The following is a 19,203-nucleotide window of genomic DNA, read 5'->3' on the forward strand; positions in this document are numbered from 1 at the left end:
CTTAATGTTAAGCCTTTTTGCTTCTTGAAGTCCTTTGTGAAGCGCACATGCTTCTGCCATGAAAAGCTTGTGTAATACCTAGATTGTAAGTCTGAATGCTGATTGGGGCACCGTTGTTGTCACGAATAATGAAACCAGCAGCTGCTGAAGAAGTTTTGCAGGATCCGTCAAAATTAAGCTTGAAAAGTACCATGAGGAGAGGGGTACCATCGAACTGGAATAGGAGTATTGTGCGTAACAGTTGTGCGAGTGTGTGAAGTGAGAGGGATACCCAATTGATGCAGGTCGATATTAGTTAGATAATGCCATTCTTTGAAAGCTATACTTGATTAGAATTCGTAATTATTTAGTAAGAAAATGATCTTATACATTATGATCATTTTGTATAAGCTTTTGTATTATGAATCTATATAATATACTAAAAGAGAGGAAATCAATGTGGTGATGACAAATGTCACTCATTGGTTGGCCTCTCTTTCAATTTTAAAAAATAATTATTAGTCTAAATTTATTTTGTCTTATTGAGGAAGAATCAGAGAGGATATTATTGATTGCCATTATAAAACTTAAAGATTTTTTGAATTTCCGTTCTTAAAGATTCATATATTATGCTAAATAATCTTTCCTAAACCTAAAAAAACTGACTATATTGTTATTTAGTTAAAAAATATTAATGTCATTATATTATTTTGACTTAGCTATGTAAAATATATGGACATATATTTATGCACGTAATCAGAAGCTTAAGTAATTATTGCACGAATGTTTCGATTATCTAGGCTATTATATACCACGTAATAAATTATGAAAATTAACTTGCAAAGAATAAAATGCTATATGTTACTTAGTTACTTAAGCTGTGAAATTGAAAATTACAATATTGGCGAATATTTTTTTTATTAATGGCGTTTATCATATATAATAAGATAATACAATGGTCTCCAATATAATTAATATAAGTGATACGTGTGCAGTAATCGAATTATGTCATAGTCATATATACATAGTAGATTTTTGGTGTAGTATTCGTATATGGTGAATTATGATCAATGTTAATCATCTACTATTAACCATCTAAACATGCATATTTAGGGCATTTATATGCGTAAATTTGCAATCATGACATACATTGCAATAGTATGTGTAACTAAGATTTTTTTTTACATAAGCTAAGTGTGTAATTAATATCAAATTATATAAAAAGTAAAATATTTCCTAAAATGATAATTCATATTGCCGTGAATAATCATGATCATCTTAAAGTATTCGCACGACTATTTTCTAAAATTTGCTTAGCTTGCCCATATGACTATCTAAAGATATTTGAATTACTAAATACTACTTAGCTTTGTATCTACACCATTTACCAATATCACCAAATATTGACCTCTATTCTATAAGGGAAGATGAGATGATTTGGTGTCCATGTAAAAAGATTAAAATGCAACCATTAAGTTACTAATTAAACTACGTTACCTCTATTATAAATAAGAAAATGACTTAAATTAAGTAAACAAATAAGTATGTCGACAATATAAAGAGGAAAATAATCAATAATACTTACAAAAAATCCCCCATAAAAAAATTAGAGTAATATCAAATGTTGAAATTAAATTCTTTGATTGATTTTGTCATTTTATATACCATACATTAAAGCATAGAATATGCCATTAAAATCTTAGCTCAAAAAGCAATGTACAGTCAAAAATCAACACAAATTCATGAAAATAAGGGCATAAGAATAATTTTCATTTTTTTATTCCTTTCAAATTCTACTAAATTTTTTTATGTATTTAATTTAATTCAAACTTCTTTTATTTCATCTCAATTTTCACTTATTAATTTGTTAACAAAAGTTGATAAAACTAATACGTATTACATTTTTTTTAATTCAAAAATATGGTAAAACTAATAATCTAAGAGTCAAAATTACAGTGTAAATAATTAAGGGAATAAAGTACTTAGTTTATCCCTCAAATTCTGCAATTTAGAACCAACAATAAATTTCAAAGGACATGCATTTTGTCACAAAACCAAAAATGCAAGAACCTAACATGTATGGAATCAAGTAAACTTTGAATTGACTATTAATTGTAATTGAATGTGAATGAAAATAATTAAGAAAATAGTTGATTATAAATTTTATTCAATAAAATTTCAATTTCAAACAAAATCATATTGTTAAGAAGTAATTATTTATTTAAGGAATAGACTTAAATTAAGCAAAGTAAATAAGTTTAAATGAAAATTTAGAAAAATAAGAAATTAAGGAAATGATCAAGAAAAACAACTTATGATAAAATTTTCTAAAAAAAATAGATTAAAATTAATGTTGAGATTCCTCTCAAACCAAAACAATTAGTCAAAATTGTGAGGCTGACAAAAAATGATGGAAGTATTATAATAAAATTATTATATTATTAATAAGTTTGCACTACATAAATATTTTGAATATGTTATGTAAAGGATTGCAATATTTTATGCATGCATCACACTTTATGATCGGGCAAGTTTGGTTTTAGGTTGGGCCGACGACGAAGATAGATATAGATGATTGGCTAATATTGACTAATAAATAGAGATTTTGTGTTGATGAGCGGGTTTGAGGATATCATCTACCCACCTTGGAGATGGGGTGAGTTTACATTTATTGGATTTGAATACACTCACTAAATCCTAACCATGTATATATGTCACTTTTTAAATAATTTTATCAACACAATCAATTTTAATACCCCGTAATAACCTTATGTTAATATATTCAAAAGTTAGCTGAAAAATAAAGTAAATTATCTACCGAATATAGGGATGTAGATTGTTTGCGGGGCGGGTTCTTTTGGAGATCCTCCCGCGGATTCATCTCATGGCCGAGCAGAGATGGAGGAAAGTTTGGTGGGTGATGTGGTCAAAAAATGTATGACTCAACGCGGGTGATGAAGCGGTGATGGATTTTAGATTGGACCTGCCTTCCTTGATTATCCTTCATCTAATTATTTATAAATATATCAACATTTTTTTACACTCCTTTTATTCCAATTTAATCGTCAAACTTTCTTTTTTCGACAGTCAATTTAATTTTCATACTTCTTTTATGGCATGAACTCACTAATATATTACTAGTACATTTCTCTTCTCACTATCAAAATTTAAGGTCTCACTTATTCTCTCATTCACTTCAACTACTTTTGTGCTTAAATATAATAGATAAGCCAAAATCTACTTATCATATAAAACTCCGTGAAAACTTAATGTGACGATTTAATTGGGAGGGATATTATACTATCCTACACATTATGTAGTATAACGTTTTATTTATTTACTCAATTACTCTAATTAATCAGATAACCGAATTGTCGAATTCTCTAGAAAAAAAGATTTAAAATTCAAAACACTCTTACCAAAAAAATAGGTGAGTCTAGGGGAGGGTTTGAGGTGGATGGGGATACACGGGTGGGTGGTGGAGCAGAGAGGGATTTTTTTTTACCCCTCGAGACGAGGATGGGGAGGGGTGGCTATCGTTCCTATCACTTGTGGTGGCGGGTATGGGGATGAAATTTTTTAGACGGGTACGATGTAAAGGTCGCGCCCCGTCTCAACGTCATCTCTAGATGAATAAAGTAAATGGTGGGGTTATATGTTAAGTGGTCGGATAATGAGGCAGATGGGACGAGTATTAAGGTAACTATCGAAGGGAATGGTGGACAAAAATAAATTTAATTTTGATAGAGGTGATGAATGATGATGAATATAAGTTTGTCCATGTACCCTTTTTTGTTTTATTTTTAAAAAATAAGACGACAGATAGGTTAACACCAAAATTATCCATCATTAATTTTAATTAGCAGAATATCTATGACCTCTATTATGATGATTATTATCTACCACTATTATTTAAATTTCATATAAATTTATATTTAGATTACAAATCGTGCATCGCACGGGTACTATACTAGTTATTGCACTATTGATGAGATTCACAAGGTGGGTGTGACTTGTTGAGTACTGAGTAATCCAAGTATCCAACAATTAGTTTACTTGTAAGCATTTTGGAGACGTCATGTCGCTTTCGAATTTATTTCACACCCCTTCCCCCCTATAGTTCAATGTGGATGTTTATTGTCGATTTTCACGTGTACCAAAATATTACAATTACATTCTCCATTCCATTAGTGATTTTATTTATTATTTATATTCGGATTTTTCATATTTAACGCATTTTAAGTTTCAGGTTTTGTATTTACCCTATCATAAAATATAATTTTGTATTTATCATCTTAATTTTCTAAATCATTTTGTGTTCTCCACTTTTAATGAATTTCGTCTAATTTTTCGTCCATGTGAAATCCCACTTAACCAACTTATTTAATTTCTCTCCTTTTTATTAGGTTTTCAACCAGAGAAGTTAGATAAGGAGTAAATAGGAGTCCAGATCATCTCCCCATTCGTGTCTCATCTACTGTCCCAACTCAATAAAAATGGATTAATTTCGTTTATTGTGATGAAATTGGTGACTTGCTGGTTAGGGGGGTTCCAACACTACTACAAAATAGGGCTATAGCAATGGCCTAAATGTTTTGGCAAAGATCCATTCAATGTTGCCATAGACCTATAGCAGCAGTTTATATGGCGTTGCCAATAGGTGGCGCTGCTATAACTCTATGGAAACATTTATTATGCCTTAGGCAACAACATTATAAAACTGCTGCCATAGTTATCAGTAGCAACGCTTTTCTTAGGCAACGACTTTTAACTTTTGCCAACAGTTTTATTATATCTAAGGCAACAATTATTAAGTTTTAGTAACAATTATTTAGGATTTTAAGCAACAGTTTTGGAGTCTAGGCTCACTTTTATTATCTAAATCAGCACTATCAACAATCTATGGCAACGTTTATTGCTCTAATATTGCAACAATTTTGTAGTCTATTGCAACATTTCTTGATACCGCTATTGCGACACTTTTACATGAGTCTATAGCAACGTTTCTTCATACAACTATTGCGACACTTTTACATGAGCCTGTAGCAACTTTTCTTGCCACACTATATATTGCGGAAATTTTTGTGTAAGTCTATAGCAACGTTTCTTCATACAACTATTGTGGCACTTTAATGTAAGCTTATAGCAACAATTTCATACGTATTTATTTAATATCTCATTTAAATGAAAATATTATACCAAATAATCTAACTACTAGAAATAGAAAACATTTATTTCGAATTAAGTTTTACTTATTATTAAACTAAAATATCCATAACAATCATTCTAATAACAAAAACCATTGTTATAATATAAAAACATCAATTAAGAAAACTAATGAATCTCCAAAAAGAACTAATAGTTTAAACAGTCTAAAATCTATCTAGTATTTAATTTATTTGTCTAAATCGGTCCAAAAGAACTTCAATCTATGCCCTTTATGCCATCATTTTATCTACCATTCTCCTTCTATCTACCATCCTGTAAACAGAAAAATAATAGTCAATATAATAAGAAAATTAATGCATGTAATTAAAATGAAATAATATGATAAATTCTGCAAAACAACAGCTGAAAACCACACAAACACAGCTGTACTGAAAGAAACACAAACGAGCAAAGAAGATCAAAACGGAACTGAACAAGCAACCGACCAGAACATACCTGAATGGCAAAGAAGATTAGAACTAAACTGAACCAGCAACCGATCAGAACAGAACTGAACGGCAAAGAAGATCAGAACCGAACTGAACAAGCAACCGATCAGAACAGAACTGAGCGGCAAAGAAGATCAGAACTGAACTGAGCAGCAACACAGATCAAAACTGAACTGAACAACAAGTCTCTAAAGGCTAAACACAACCAATCTAATACTTCTAACTAATGATAGCAAGTCTCTAAAGGCTAAGTACTTATTGGATATGTGTCTGCCAGGGAATCAATACTTAAACCATAACTAGACTAGGCACAAAAGAATAGCATAGGCACACAAAATCTAAAGAACCAGATCAGACACAAAAGCTAAAGAACCAGAACCATCACCATCGAGTTCAACTTAAAGCTAAAGAACCAGACTCAATCAACTGCAACAAGAGAATAACATGGTGTCATGGTGAAAAAACGTATACATGGACCATGGTTGGCATGGTAGAACCTGCCAACATGCGAGTATAATACAAGAAAATACAATGGTGATCAAAATTATCTTCTCAAATTGTCACGGGAGAAAACTAGGCTAGCCTCTAGGAAAACACTCGAGTGAAACATCTTTTTGTATAATAGAAGCCAGGTTAACATTAATGGGATTGAACCACCTTGACCAATTGAGGAGGGACAATGAAGCCATGAGACGCGAGGAATCTATTTTGCAACCTTCTCAGAAACAATGGATGGATTTGTGGCACACAAAAGCTTAAAGTACATAGATGGCAACATCAAATGTAACAAGTGAGAAAAACATAACAAGAATAAGTCGGTGTCATAGTGTCAAGCTGTAAACCCAAACTCGACAAGAATCATATTAAATTATCATTCAGGAGATAAAGTTGATTTTTTCAAATTTATAAATAGCTAATTAGTGATGAACATTGTGTCGCTAGCCTATTAATCACCTAAAACTGAACAACAAAGAAGATCAGAACTGAACTGAACAACAAATAATATCAAAACAAAAGTGAACATCAAAGTAAATCAGAACAGAACTGAACAGTAAAGCAGATCAGAACTGAACTAAACAACAAGCAGCATATCAGAACAGAACTGAATAGCAAGCAGCAGATCAGAGCAGAACTGAAAAGAAAACCAGATCAGAATGTGTCTACTATTAGTTGGCTATTAGTTTGGTGTACTCATTTCATGCCTTTTTTGGATTTAAGTCAATACATATCCTGTCAAGAATGTGTCATTTGGTTTACTTGCTTAAGACATGGAAAGTTCAAACTTACATCCACCAGTGAATCAACCAACAACATAAAATATTAGGTTGAAATGCATAAATTTTATACCTTAATACATTTACACCAATGGATGGAAGACTCTAAGTTACATAGCCTAGGCCAGTCCCCATCTCCTCTAAATTATCAAAATCAAGCTAGGCTCGTTCATCTTATGTATCTATGGGTTTGTACATGTTGTTGGCATGGTATTTGATAGTGAGATCATGAGGTACAAAAGGCAATAAGGTTACCTGCAGCTCAACAGTACCAACAAAACAAGAAAGCAACCAACTCCAATCGTCAAAAACACCAAAATCACTATAGCAGTAGTATAGACTAGAGTACAGCAAATTGCGACTCAACATCATCACCAAACAACCAACTGATCAAGACAACAAAAGAAATAAACAGATTTGCAGCAAAACAACTGAATATTTACTAAGCAACACATTGAGTATGTGAGTCTGTGACCACTAAATCACAAACCAATTACAAGTACACTATTATTTCTGCCTAGATCAGACAATCATTTGTTTAGCATTATTTTCAAGTATTTTTTTCTCGTTTTTCATTTTCTATGTAGACTCAAAGAGTAGTTGAACTTCTGCAATACTCCGTTCAAACCAGAGGCAGATTCAGCCTGCCCCAATAACTGTGATGTGCTTAAAACGCAAAGCACAGGCTAATATCGAAAATTTACAAGGAGAAAGTACAGGGAGCTCGGGGATTAATATGGGAAGTTCCAAGACAATTTGCAGACCCCTGTTATAAACTATTTAGAGACACACTAATGGGGATTTTTTTTTAAAAAAGGATAAATGGCTTTTTAACACCTAAAAAAATCGAAAAATTGTTTTTTACTCCTCCGTATTTATTTAAGGGATACACTTGGCCGGACACGGGTATTATGAAGAAGAATTGAATGAAATAAAGTAATAAAACAAGTGGGGTTGGGTAGATATTTTAATAGGTAAAACAAGTGGAGACCATGTCATTTTAGGGGGTGGCCGTACTTATGAAATTATTTGTTTAATAGGGTGGTGGGACATAGGATATATTAGATAGATTATTTAATTAGATGGTGGAGTTAACAAGCTACTAAAAATGGCAAGTGTATCTCTTAAATAAATACGGTCTGAAAAGGCAATTGTATCCATTAAATAAATACGGAGGGAGTACCACCTAAAAAAATTCAAAACTTGTTTTTTACCACCTGAAAAATGTAATATATGAAAATGTTATGTAAAGGGCCATAATAACGGTAATACTTCTTATATGTTTTATTCTTCCATGATTTCATGAATTTAACATTCTTCTCTTCCCCAACTTCTTTATGTTCCATGAATTTAAATAATATTTCACCACCATTAATTCACAAAATTAACAAAATTTAATGGAAATAAAGAGAGAATAGTGAAAGAGTTAAAGAAAATCATAAAAGGTTTGTAAAATATTGGAGGAAAATTGAATTAAGTAGCCATACATAAAAGTTTTATCTATTTTAAATGGTAAAATACAATTTTTGTTGTGAATAAAACAGGAGAGATGAGAGAGAAAGTAGGGTTGTATCCATTATTCCATATAATACTGGGTATATATAGGATACAATAGTTAGGGTTTGACTGAACCCTAGAATATTCCGGAAATACTAATGGGGGTATAATGGGCATCCATATTATATTTCATAACACTCCCCCTTGGATGTCCATTATACAAAAATAAAATTTCTCTCTTAAAATAAAATATTTCCTAATGCGCGAACGATGCTGCCTCATTAAAAACCTTACCAGGAAAACCCAGTGGGAAAAAACCATGGTTAAGGGAAAAAGAGTGCAGCGCGCATCTACTCCCCCTCATGATCACATAACTTGAGATCTTTGATACGAGGCAATCCAATCTGGCAAACTAATTTCTTGAAAGTAGCAGTTGGAAGCGCCTTGGTAAATAGGTCTGCCAAATTTTCACTTGAACGAATCTGCAGAACCTGTACATCACCATTCTTCTGCAGATCATGGGTGAAGAAGAATTTTGGTAAAATGTGCTTTGTTCTATCACCTTTGATGTATCCATCCTTGAGCTGTGCAATGCATGCTGCATTATCTTCATACATAACTGTTTGAGCTTCTTTCCCTGTGGATATGCCACAATATTCTCGTATATGTTGAATTACAGACCTTAACCATACACATTCACATCTAGCTTCGTGGATAGCTAAAATTTCTGCATGATTAGAAGAAGTATCTGCAATAGTTTGCTTCATGGAACGCCAAGAAATGGCAGTACCACCACATGTAAAAACATATCCTGTATTTTGAAACGTTCACTTGTATGCACTAGGTGAGTATTTATATCACCAGACTTTTGACAATAATACCTGAAATAAATATATTTTCTTGTACATAATATTACAAATGTATCCTTAAATATTGGACATATATAAACCTTCTTCTGGAGGTTATAAGTAGTAGTAATCATCAATGTTGATCAAAATTTCTCTAGTCATACTTTCATGATTATACATGATAAATAATTATATCACTGTCCAACTAAGGGTATAATGTAATTTATGGTTCTTCTGGACCATAAAATAAACTCAATGTAAGGACATTACATACTCTTATCTTAAAATTTTGAATCAACTCATATTTGTACAAGAATTCTTCCGTAAATAAATATGTATATTTCATAATTCTCAAGTACTCAAACTACTGGTTGAGACGACAGTTCAAAAACACTCTTCAAGAGTTTAGATAATATTTGATCAATGTTATGACATTCATATGTAAAACTTAAAGGGCTAGATGTGTAAGAACATCATGTATAAGCTCTTCAGGAACTCTTCTTATTGCATGATTCATAACATGCTATTAAATCAATATTATATATATACTTCTTTCGCAACTATTCGCCCATTGGAGTAAGAAACTCCTCTTATAATATTCATAAAGTTGCAAATCCGTCTTACCATTTTTTGGATGCATATTAATATATGACATCATAATAATTTTGAAACATATATAACTTGATAAATGAAAATCAATCATGATAAAACACAAAACAAACTAAATGTATGATGAATGATGCATTTACATATTAACTACAGATGTATATGAATGTAAGACTCAAAATGCAAAACACTGTACAGTGTGGATATTTCAAATCCATAACTTGTTGGACTTCAGGTCCACGAGCTCATTTGATCGTTATCGTTATGTCTACATCGAAACAGACATAGATTTACGATCCCCTATTCAAAATCCATTATTTCTCGCATATGCATTATATTTCAGTTCCATCATCTACCGGTATCATCGAAATTCTTCAACATATATTTTGCATGATATTCATCAATGATATCTGAATACTTATTCAATAGATACCATTCATTTTTCTCACGGGCCATCTATTATTGTTCAGATATCTATACCCCTTCAAGGGTATTTCATACACTATATAATTAATAGTGTTTTCTTTATTTTCAAAAATATCATCAACTGCATTATCTTGCCATCCTTTTCATATAATCACTATGATGGAACCGTTTATATAATCTACACTTCAGGTGTAGAGATTTAAATAAATATTGGCAAGATATATATTTCTCAACACTTACTGTATGTAACATCGAGCACTATGACTATCATACACCTTTATGCCTTTGAACATGTAACAATTCAACAAAATCAAGTCATAGATATTTATGTCCAAACATACTTAGAGGACATAAAGCTGGCATGTACACTTACTCATATGGGGATCAATTTATTATCTTTCAATTTTGCCAACTTATTCTTGCTCGTCTCCCCCTAAGTTGGGAAAATATTTTCAATATGTTATGGGGCATAAAAAATTTCACCAACTAAATAATACACTTTTCAACGTGTATTTTGATAAATATTACATACTTTTGTTCTCTTCTGGAGATCAACATTGATTATGGGGAGTAGATATAATATGCAGTTGTTTTCTTCATATTTTCTCTTTTCGTGCTGACGTATGATTGCCCCGATCAAGAGATTTATGATGCTTATTTATGATACTTAAATCAATCACAAAAAACTTGTAAACTTATTGGTGATCTTCAAGTCACCTACTATCATTCTGGTGAACTTCAGGTCACTTACTATCATGGTGAACTTCAAATCACCTATCATTATACAATTTTTTCAAAATCATTAATATCTCTTGTATTTATTTTCTCAATCGATTCATTATAACTATTCGATTGAAATACAACTCTACCTCATCATTTTGTCCTGCCTTCAATATATATACAACATATGAGGGAGTGTCAGCACCTAAAATTTTATTTGATAAGAATTTTCAAATTCTCATAACGGGTGTTCTTAAACCCGGATGGCCTGGATTATCACATCATGCGTATATAATATCATATAAAATATTTCATTCGATAACTGCTGGTTATCTTCTCAAAGTGATCACTGTAATTATAGAATACTATAATTTGAACATATTGTGATGTGATATAACGACACAAACTGGTGTCTCAATTATAACGGCAAGACAATCTAAACAAAACTTGTGGAAGATAGCTTGTACTCTTCAAGAGTATCCATTACAACTTTGGTACATATCACAAAAGTATACATCTTCAGAATGTAGTATATTACTCATGCTCATAGAGCGAGTCAATAAGACATAATCAAATATTTGTACCAAGTTTAACATATTGTATTATAATCTTGATCATATACTACTAATTTTATTATGTTGAGAGCTATTTCCCAATAATTCTTGCATGTATTCATGTATAAATTTGGTTCGGAGAGCGCTACAATGTTTACTAGACATATATTTTCATACACCATGTGTATCTACAATTTATTCCCTTTTGATGGGTGCTAATAAAGCTCAACAAGATGCTTTGGTGTAATGGGCCAAACATTTGTTCATTTTTCCTCTACAACCAACCAAAAATATAAAATTTGTATTTTCTCATCATTAACTTTCACATGCTTTCATCATTTACAATCTCACTTCTGGTGTGTATATGTGTATTTTGAAATTGCATTTGTACTCATTTATTCACCCATGATTATACTATATTTTACTTTCACATCCTCGATCATGACTATTGACATTATCTTCACTATCTTTAGTCATACAATTTCTCATTCACTTCTGGGAATGGTTTACCTAATTGAACGTGATCATAATACTTTCCTTCAGGATTTCGTTATTGTCTCATCCACCAAAAATTAATATATAACTATTTAAAAACACTCTAGCTTAAATCTCTCTCAAAAATATCGTGTTTGCAGGACCACACTAGTTTCATGAAAGAAATGTAGAGTATCTTGACAACAAGATTTAGAAACTATTATAGTTTTCCAGGCCATATTTTCTTGTACTTCTCCAAAAGGTCTGCGGGCCTTTAATGGTCAAAAGTCTAAACTGAAGTCGTGAACCTATTTTGACTTGTAAACAACAGTCAATGGTGTATTCGCATTTCAACATATAACACCCTTGATAAATAATTTTCTTCAGGGAAGGGCAAGACCACATATTTAAGTTCTTCAATATTATCTAGTAAAATTCTATTATGAATTCTACTTGTTTTAGTAGACCAATACCTCTTTTTTTTTTTTTTTCTTTCTCCATAGCGGTAACATACATTGGTCAAGTATCATTTTTATCTTGTTCTTGTTTGTTGACATCTTTGTCCCACTTCTGGTGGGGATATGAGTTATTGAGAGAACTATCTCAGCCTCAAACTCGACCATATTCGTATCCATGACCACGTCCTCAACCACTTTTGTTGTGTGGTATTTTCTTTCCCATTATGGGATGTCACATTCGCTTAAGGGAATGGAGTAGAACCAGTTGGGCGTGATTCATGATTTTTCATCAATAGCTCGTTATTTCGCTCCCACAAGGGGACAAGATATAAGTTCATAATATTTCTTAAATCTCTTTTCACGGTATTGTGTCTGCAGGACAACATTATTTGCGAGAAAGTTAGAATGTGTTTTCTCCAACATTTCTACACCAATGATTTTCTTTCCACATAATTTCAAGTGTGAATTAATTCTGAACATAGCTGGGTTATATTCTTCACATACAAACTTAAAGTCTTGTAGTGTTAAATATAATCAATCATAACTAGTTTTGGATAATATGACAATTTTCTGGTGGTCATGTCTTTCCTTTAGATTATTACAAAGGACTTGTGGATATTTTACAATCAAATACTCAATTTTAAGACCCTCGTGTCTTTTGCATCTAGGTGAATTTTATCATCTAACACTCAAGATAAATATCAAGGGCCGCAAATACAAGTTTTCTAAGATTCGACATAATTCATTGTACAAAATATTGCAAATTAGTACTTAGAAATTAAAGGTAAAAAGTATATGCATGGACAAACTCAAGCATATTATATACTTAAGCTCGATATTCATGCCATATTTGATAAAACACTCAAGTAATACTCCGTATGAAACTAAACCAAACGAATCTTGCTGCAAGATTATTACTTCTATTGGCTTTCTTTGTCTATTATAAGTGGCTATGACTTAATTATGAAAATTTGGTTTTGCGCAACTTTCAATGAGTAAATCTGTACTCTTATACACTGTGGTAGCCATTAGGAAGCAAATCAAGCAATTAACCACTCGCCATATGTCATTATAAATTCATGAATGAAAACTTAACAATTAAATACTCATGCACGCACTACCTGAACCATCTATAGCAATAAATCAATTGGGGAAAAGCTTGTATTTAACCAAGCAATGCAATACTCCATACAATACTTCACCGGTTAAACAAAACAATTGCGTATAATGCAAACACAATACTTGCGGCACAAAACAATTTCGGCAATAAGATCCCAGATTAAATTGAATTATCGAATAATAAACAGATGCGGCACATAATTTAACCGATTAATCTCAAGCTTCACAAACAATAAAGCATGTGTCGATCCATTATATGATTCAGTCCATAACATAAGTATATCATGAAGATCAAATTTAAATAATATGATGGGTAAAATATACTTACCTCAATGACGGTAATTTTTTTTTCTTTTTTCTTCTCGTTTGCTCAGTCGGCTAGGGTTTGGTGCTGATAACGTGTTGTGAATAAAACAGGAGAGATGAGAGAGAAAGTAGGGTTGTATCCATTATTCCATATAATACTGGGTATATATAGGATACAATAGTTAGGGTTTGACTGAACCCTAGAATATTCCGGAAATACTAATGTGGGTATAATGGGCATCCATATTATATTTCATAACAATTTTTAATATTTTAGGTGATAAAATATAATTTTTTGATTTTCGTAGGTAGTAAAAAAAATTTGTCATAAAAAAACAAAAAATCAGGGGCAACTAACATTTATCATTATCCAAACAAAAGAAAGTTAAAAAAAAAAATTAAAAAAAAAAAAGTAGTGGGAGGTGGGGGTAATAAAAATTCGAAAAGGACGATTACGAACACTCTGTCACGTCTTCCGATTTGAGCTGCGGAGAAAGAGGGATAAAGCTTCACTCATACCCTCTCTTTCTCTTCCTCTTTCCCTTTTCCTTTCTCTCTCCTCTTCCTATTCATCCTTTCCCTCTCAAATTTTGGGGATCCCTAATATCTAGGGCTCTTTTCATTTTCTGGTAAGTCTTATTTTCTCCCCCGATCTATTACATCAATTTTTAATTTTCACTGATTTTTATGTTAATTTGTTTGATGCTTACATAAGCTTATTCAGTTATGATTCAACTGTTTTACAACATGTTTTGATTTTATGTTTATCTTATGTTTTGTTTGTTTAATTTGTTCTGGGATTTGTTTAATTTTCTGCGAGATGTTGATATTCTATGATTGTCGGTGTGCTTCAATCTAGTTGGTCAATGGGATATTTGTACTGTATATGTAATGCTGGGTTTAGATTTTTGGGGTATCTTTTGTTCTAAGTTGAGAAGGATTGAAGGGGGAAACATATAATACTTGTACCCGTTCGGGTTTAAATTGTAAGTTACTAGTTCAAATTGCACTATCGGTGCCGAGTATTGATTCCGGTTGGAGGGAGTATGATTGTAGAATACATTGATTGTTACTTTACTATTTTGATAGAATTACTCTTTCAAATAATTACACCTAATTTGGGATGAAGTAGGTCTTAGCCATGTTTCTGTCAGAGCATTACTAGATGAAGTATGAAAGTTATATTAGTGGAAAATTTTCCTGCTTGTTTTCCAACATAGTTGTACTGAGGAAGATTTTGGGTGTTTAAGTTGGATGAAGAAAGACATACTATGAATGATCTATTAACCTGTTATTGGTAAGAGCAAACGACTGGTAATGTTAGTGTGTTACTTTCTGTCAAAAAAAGTATATTACCTAAGTACTGTGGCGGATCTTAAACGGTTTAACTAGGGGGCTAATAGAAGAATTAAGCAATATAGTATGAGATATTGAGATTTACACAATCATACTCCAATTTGGGGGGGGGGGGGGGGGGGGGGGGGGGGCGTAACTACAATTACACTACAAAATTTTCCGATAGGGGGCCGTGCCCCTCAGGCGACAACAAAAATAAGCCAATGCCTAAGTATATTACTCTGACATAAAGAGTAATGTTACTAGATTTCTAAATATAGTACATATCTGTATCACCATCTTATTCGATGGAATAACATATCAAACCATCATAACACTAAGCTCTTAATTGTATCATCAGGGCTGCAGGATGGACGGTATGAACAGCTTTTGGCAACTGGGTGATGAACTTCGTGGACAGTCAAGAGTGTCAGAAGATCACAAATGGCTGATGGCAGCGTCAAAGTTAGCTGAGAAGACTAGATCAAAGGGGGAGCGCATGAATAATATTGACTATTCTAAAGGAGCTGCTGATATAAGGCCAAGGGATAGATTTGGGTTCCAAGAAGATAACAAATTTGAAAGCCTCAACTTTAACATGTTGAGCCTGGAATCTAAGGGGCCTGAAAATTTGAGCAAAAGCTCTTTCAGGAACAATGTTTACAATATGAATGCTGTCTATCAGAAGAGCAACACTAACATTGTTGAGAACATGCCCATTAACAAGTCTAGCTTCAACCACCACATCAACAAGGAGCTCATCAACAACAACAGCAATGAAAGTGCAAACGATAAAAGGTTCAAGACCTTACCTGCCGCAGAGACACTTCCTAGGAATGAGGTGCTTGGTGGATACATCTTTGTGTGTAACAATGACACCATGCAGGAGAATCTCAAGCGACAGCTATTTGGTATGCGTGGTTTCTTTTTAGCTCATGCTTTGATCATTGTTCACTATTTTCAGGCTATTCGGTATTCATTTTTTACTATGTAATAGTTAAGTATGTTCTAAAATAATCCTGCAATATCTTCTTACACCAAAATTTCATCGCGACCTGTTGCCCTGTTGGTTTCAGTTTACAGTGATGAAATAATTGCTGATTGTAGTTCCTCCGTTCAGGTTTACCCCCAAGGTACAGGGACTCTGTTCGAGCAATAACTCCCGGTTTACCTTTATTCCTTTACAACTATACAACTCACCAGCTTCATGGCATATTTGAGGTTTGTTTTGAAGCCTTACTCTATTATCTTTCTTGTTCTTGATCTGTATGAACCACTAGATATTGGAATTGAAGCGGCTATGTATTTTCCATTGTTTTAGTTAGTTTGATAAATTTAAAGGGACACTATCTTTGATTTTGATATGGTTAATTGTGCAAAACCTTAGATCTTAAATTTCTAGCCTCCTAGGCAAGTCCTGCTATTAATTGCCTTTGTTGAGAGGAAAAATTTACAAGGGGTGAAAGAAATTCCTTGTTGCGTATGAACTCTAAACATAGAACAGAAACAAATCGTTATACCAAAAAAATTAGATTTGAGCAAAGGTCTTGAAAATTGTTGCATTTTTACCGTGTCACTACTTATTTTTGTGCTTAGGATTCAGCACAATAGTTATTCCAGGTCTAATCACTGGAATTCCAGGTCTTATGCTCTATGTTACTCCGACACTCCGGTGGAAGGTGTGTGTCGGTGTCGACACGACCCGACCCGCGACACGACACTCGACACGTGTCCGGGGAGGTGTCGACACCGGTGTCGGAAAAGGGTCCGAATTGCAGTGTCGAAATCGGGAGGAGAAAAGAAAAGAACTAAAAAAATAAAAATAAAATGCATTCGAGATGAAGATATACGTAGTAGATGATAAAATTAGTCTTACCCGGACCAAAAAACAATGGATCTTGAAGAATTCGAAACCCTAGATCTAACAATTGATGGTCGGGGAAGGCGAGAGAAGAAAAAATATGTTGGGGCTTTTGCTGTAGAAGGAAAAACAAGCATAATGAACTCTTCAATTTTCGTTTTCATTGATTATTTTCTTGAGAATCAGCCATAGTCATGGCTGAAGAGGTTTCTCTTTCCCGTCGGTTGTTTTGTGGTTGTTGGTCAAATGGTAAAACTGCTGGTCATTGACTCATTGCACAATTTTTTTTTTAACCTTTAAAAAAAATAAAATAAACAAGGGTAAGTGTGGCCCGTGTGGGAGCCTGGGAGGTGTGCCAGGTGGGAAACAAACCCACGTGCTATCTGTCATACGGAATACTTTTTTAAGGGAATCTTTCCATTACTGTAGTTTGCAGACAACCATTAGTCAACTTTTTCATTTTTTTTAATTTCTTTGTAATTTGTAGTAACACTTTTAAAGAACTATTCTTTGTACCTTTCCCTCAAAAAAACATAACTATTCTTTGTACCTCACTATCTTCATATTTTTTTTATTTGACAACTAATTTTGTTATTTTATAAAAAGTGTCGCTTTTTTATCCGACACTTTGTATAGGAGCCGTGTCTAAAAATTAAGTCAAGACACTCCTTTGACCGTGTCGGAGTGTCTGCAATTATTTGAATCGGAGTGTCGGATACTCCGACACCCGTGTCGGACACGACACCGACACCCGTATCTGAGTAACATAGCTTATGCTTGTTTGATCATGTTATCTCATCTATTTGACCGTACGTTGGACTTGTCAGGCATCTACTTTTGGGGGTTCAAATATAGATCCAACTGCATGGGAGGATAAGAAATGCAAAGGTGAATCAAGGTTTCCTGCACAGGTAAAATGAAGATTCTAATGCTCTAATGACTTGTTTATCTTTTTAAGTGGCTGTTTTAAGCACATAATGTTCCCTAACATTTTCAGCATTATTACCTTTTTTCTCTCCAAATTTAGGTGAGGATTTGCATTAGAAAGCTTTGCACAGCCCTGGAGGAAGATTCCTTTAGGCCTGTCCTGCATCACTATGATGGTCCCAAGTTCCGTCTTGAACTTTCAGTCTCAGAGGTAATATTACTTGCTTTCACTTGGATATCATCCCATGATTATTGGTTAATAAAATGTATGAATCCCTGTTTGGCTGCGTATTCTGGCCATTCTGCAAGCTAGGATATTGTTCACTTTACCAGCCCTTTATCGTACAAAAGTTTATATATAAATTTATAGGTGATAAATCAAAGAAGTTTAAATTCAATAAGGCAGTTTGGCATTATCAGTTGCAAAAAGTGTTGGATTGAAAAGCTTTTGAAGTAGTGTAAATCGTGGTTGGTTGTTTAGAAGGCCCCTCTATCGATTTAACTCTTCAATCATCTGGTTTTGTCATTGATCTGTAGACCCTGGAGCTGCTCGACCTTTGTGAACAAGCGGGAATGTAATCTGTCTAAGCTGGTTGGTTGTAGAATTGCGCCAGCATATTGTAGATTGCACCTTGTGTCTGTAATATGGTGAGCCAAAGTTTTCCGTGAAGCGCAAGCTTGGAAGATGAGTTCTGGCTTGGGTTTATTTATCAAAAAGTAGAGAATGTGCTCGAGTAAAATAAATGTGTTAAAAAGTGTTGGTAATCATATATTGTAACTTATTGCAGAGGAGTGATTCTAGCTTTTGTATTATCTGATGGCAGAATTTCAATGAAAAAAGGAAAAAAAATGAAACGAGAAAATCCATGTATCTGTATTTCGTGACTATATACTTAATCTACTAAGTATTATTCAGTGTGTTGAGTATTCCTTTATAAAAATGAAACGATAACATTTGACAGACTTTGCTATTTCTTTTTACACCCAAATCTTTTCTCGCAAAAGTGAACATATAAAAGTTCCTTCTAACAAATTTGCCTAAAAAAATTATTTCGTATAATACTTTTTTTTTTTAATTTTTTTCTCTTTCGGGTTAATGTTAAGCTTATGTTTGACACTACTGAAAGAGTACACTTTCCTGAAGGTTTCCACTACTGGGCTA

The 19,203-nt window shown here is 33.0% G+C and overlaps 1 protein-coding gene across 1 annotated transcript; it reads left to right on the plus strand.

Annotated features, from left to right (window-relative positions):
• The first annotated feature begins 14,386 nt into the window (after positions 1–14,386).
• On the plus strand, positions 14,387–18,956 carry LOC110783519 (B2 protein). Its single transcript, XM_021987867.2, has 6 exons — positions 14,387–14,547; positions 15,615–16,164; positions 16,374–16,474; positions 17,942–18,025; positions 18,142–18,252; positions 18,579–18,956. Exons 2-6 carry the CDS (start codon positions 15,624–15,626, stop codon positions 18,618–18,620), a joined length of 879 nt encoding a protein of 292 aa, XP_021843559.1. The 5' UTR covers positions 14,387–14,547; positions 15,615–15,623; the 3' UTR covers positions 18,621–18,956.
• The last annotated feature ends 247 nt before the right edge of the window (positions 18,957–19,203 follow it).

The sequence above is a fragment of the Spinacia oleracea genome, chromosome 3, assembly GCF_020520425.1.
Source record: "Spinacia oleracea cultivar Varoflay chromosome 3, BTI_SOV_V1, whole genome shotgun sequence".
Classification (NCBI taxonomy): domain Eukaryota; kingdom Viridiplantae; phylum Streptophyta; class Magnoliopsida; order Caryophyllales; family Amaranthaceae; genus Spinacia; species Spinacia oleracea.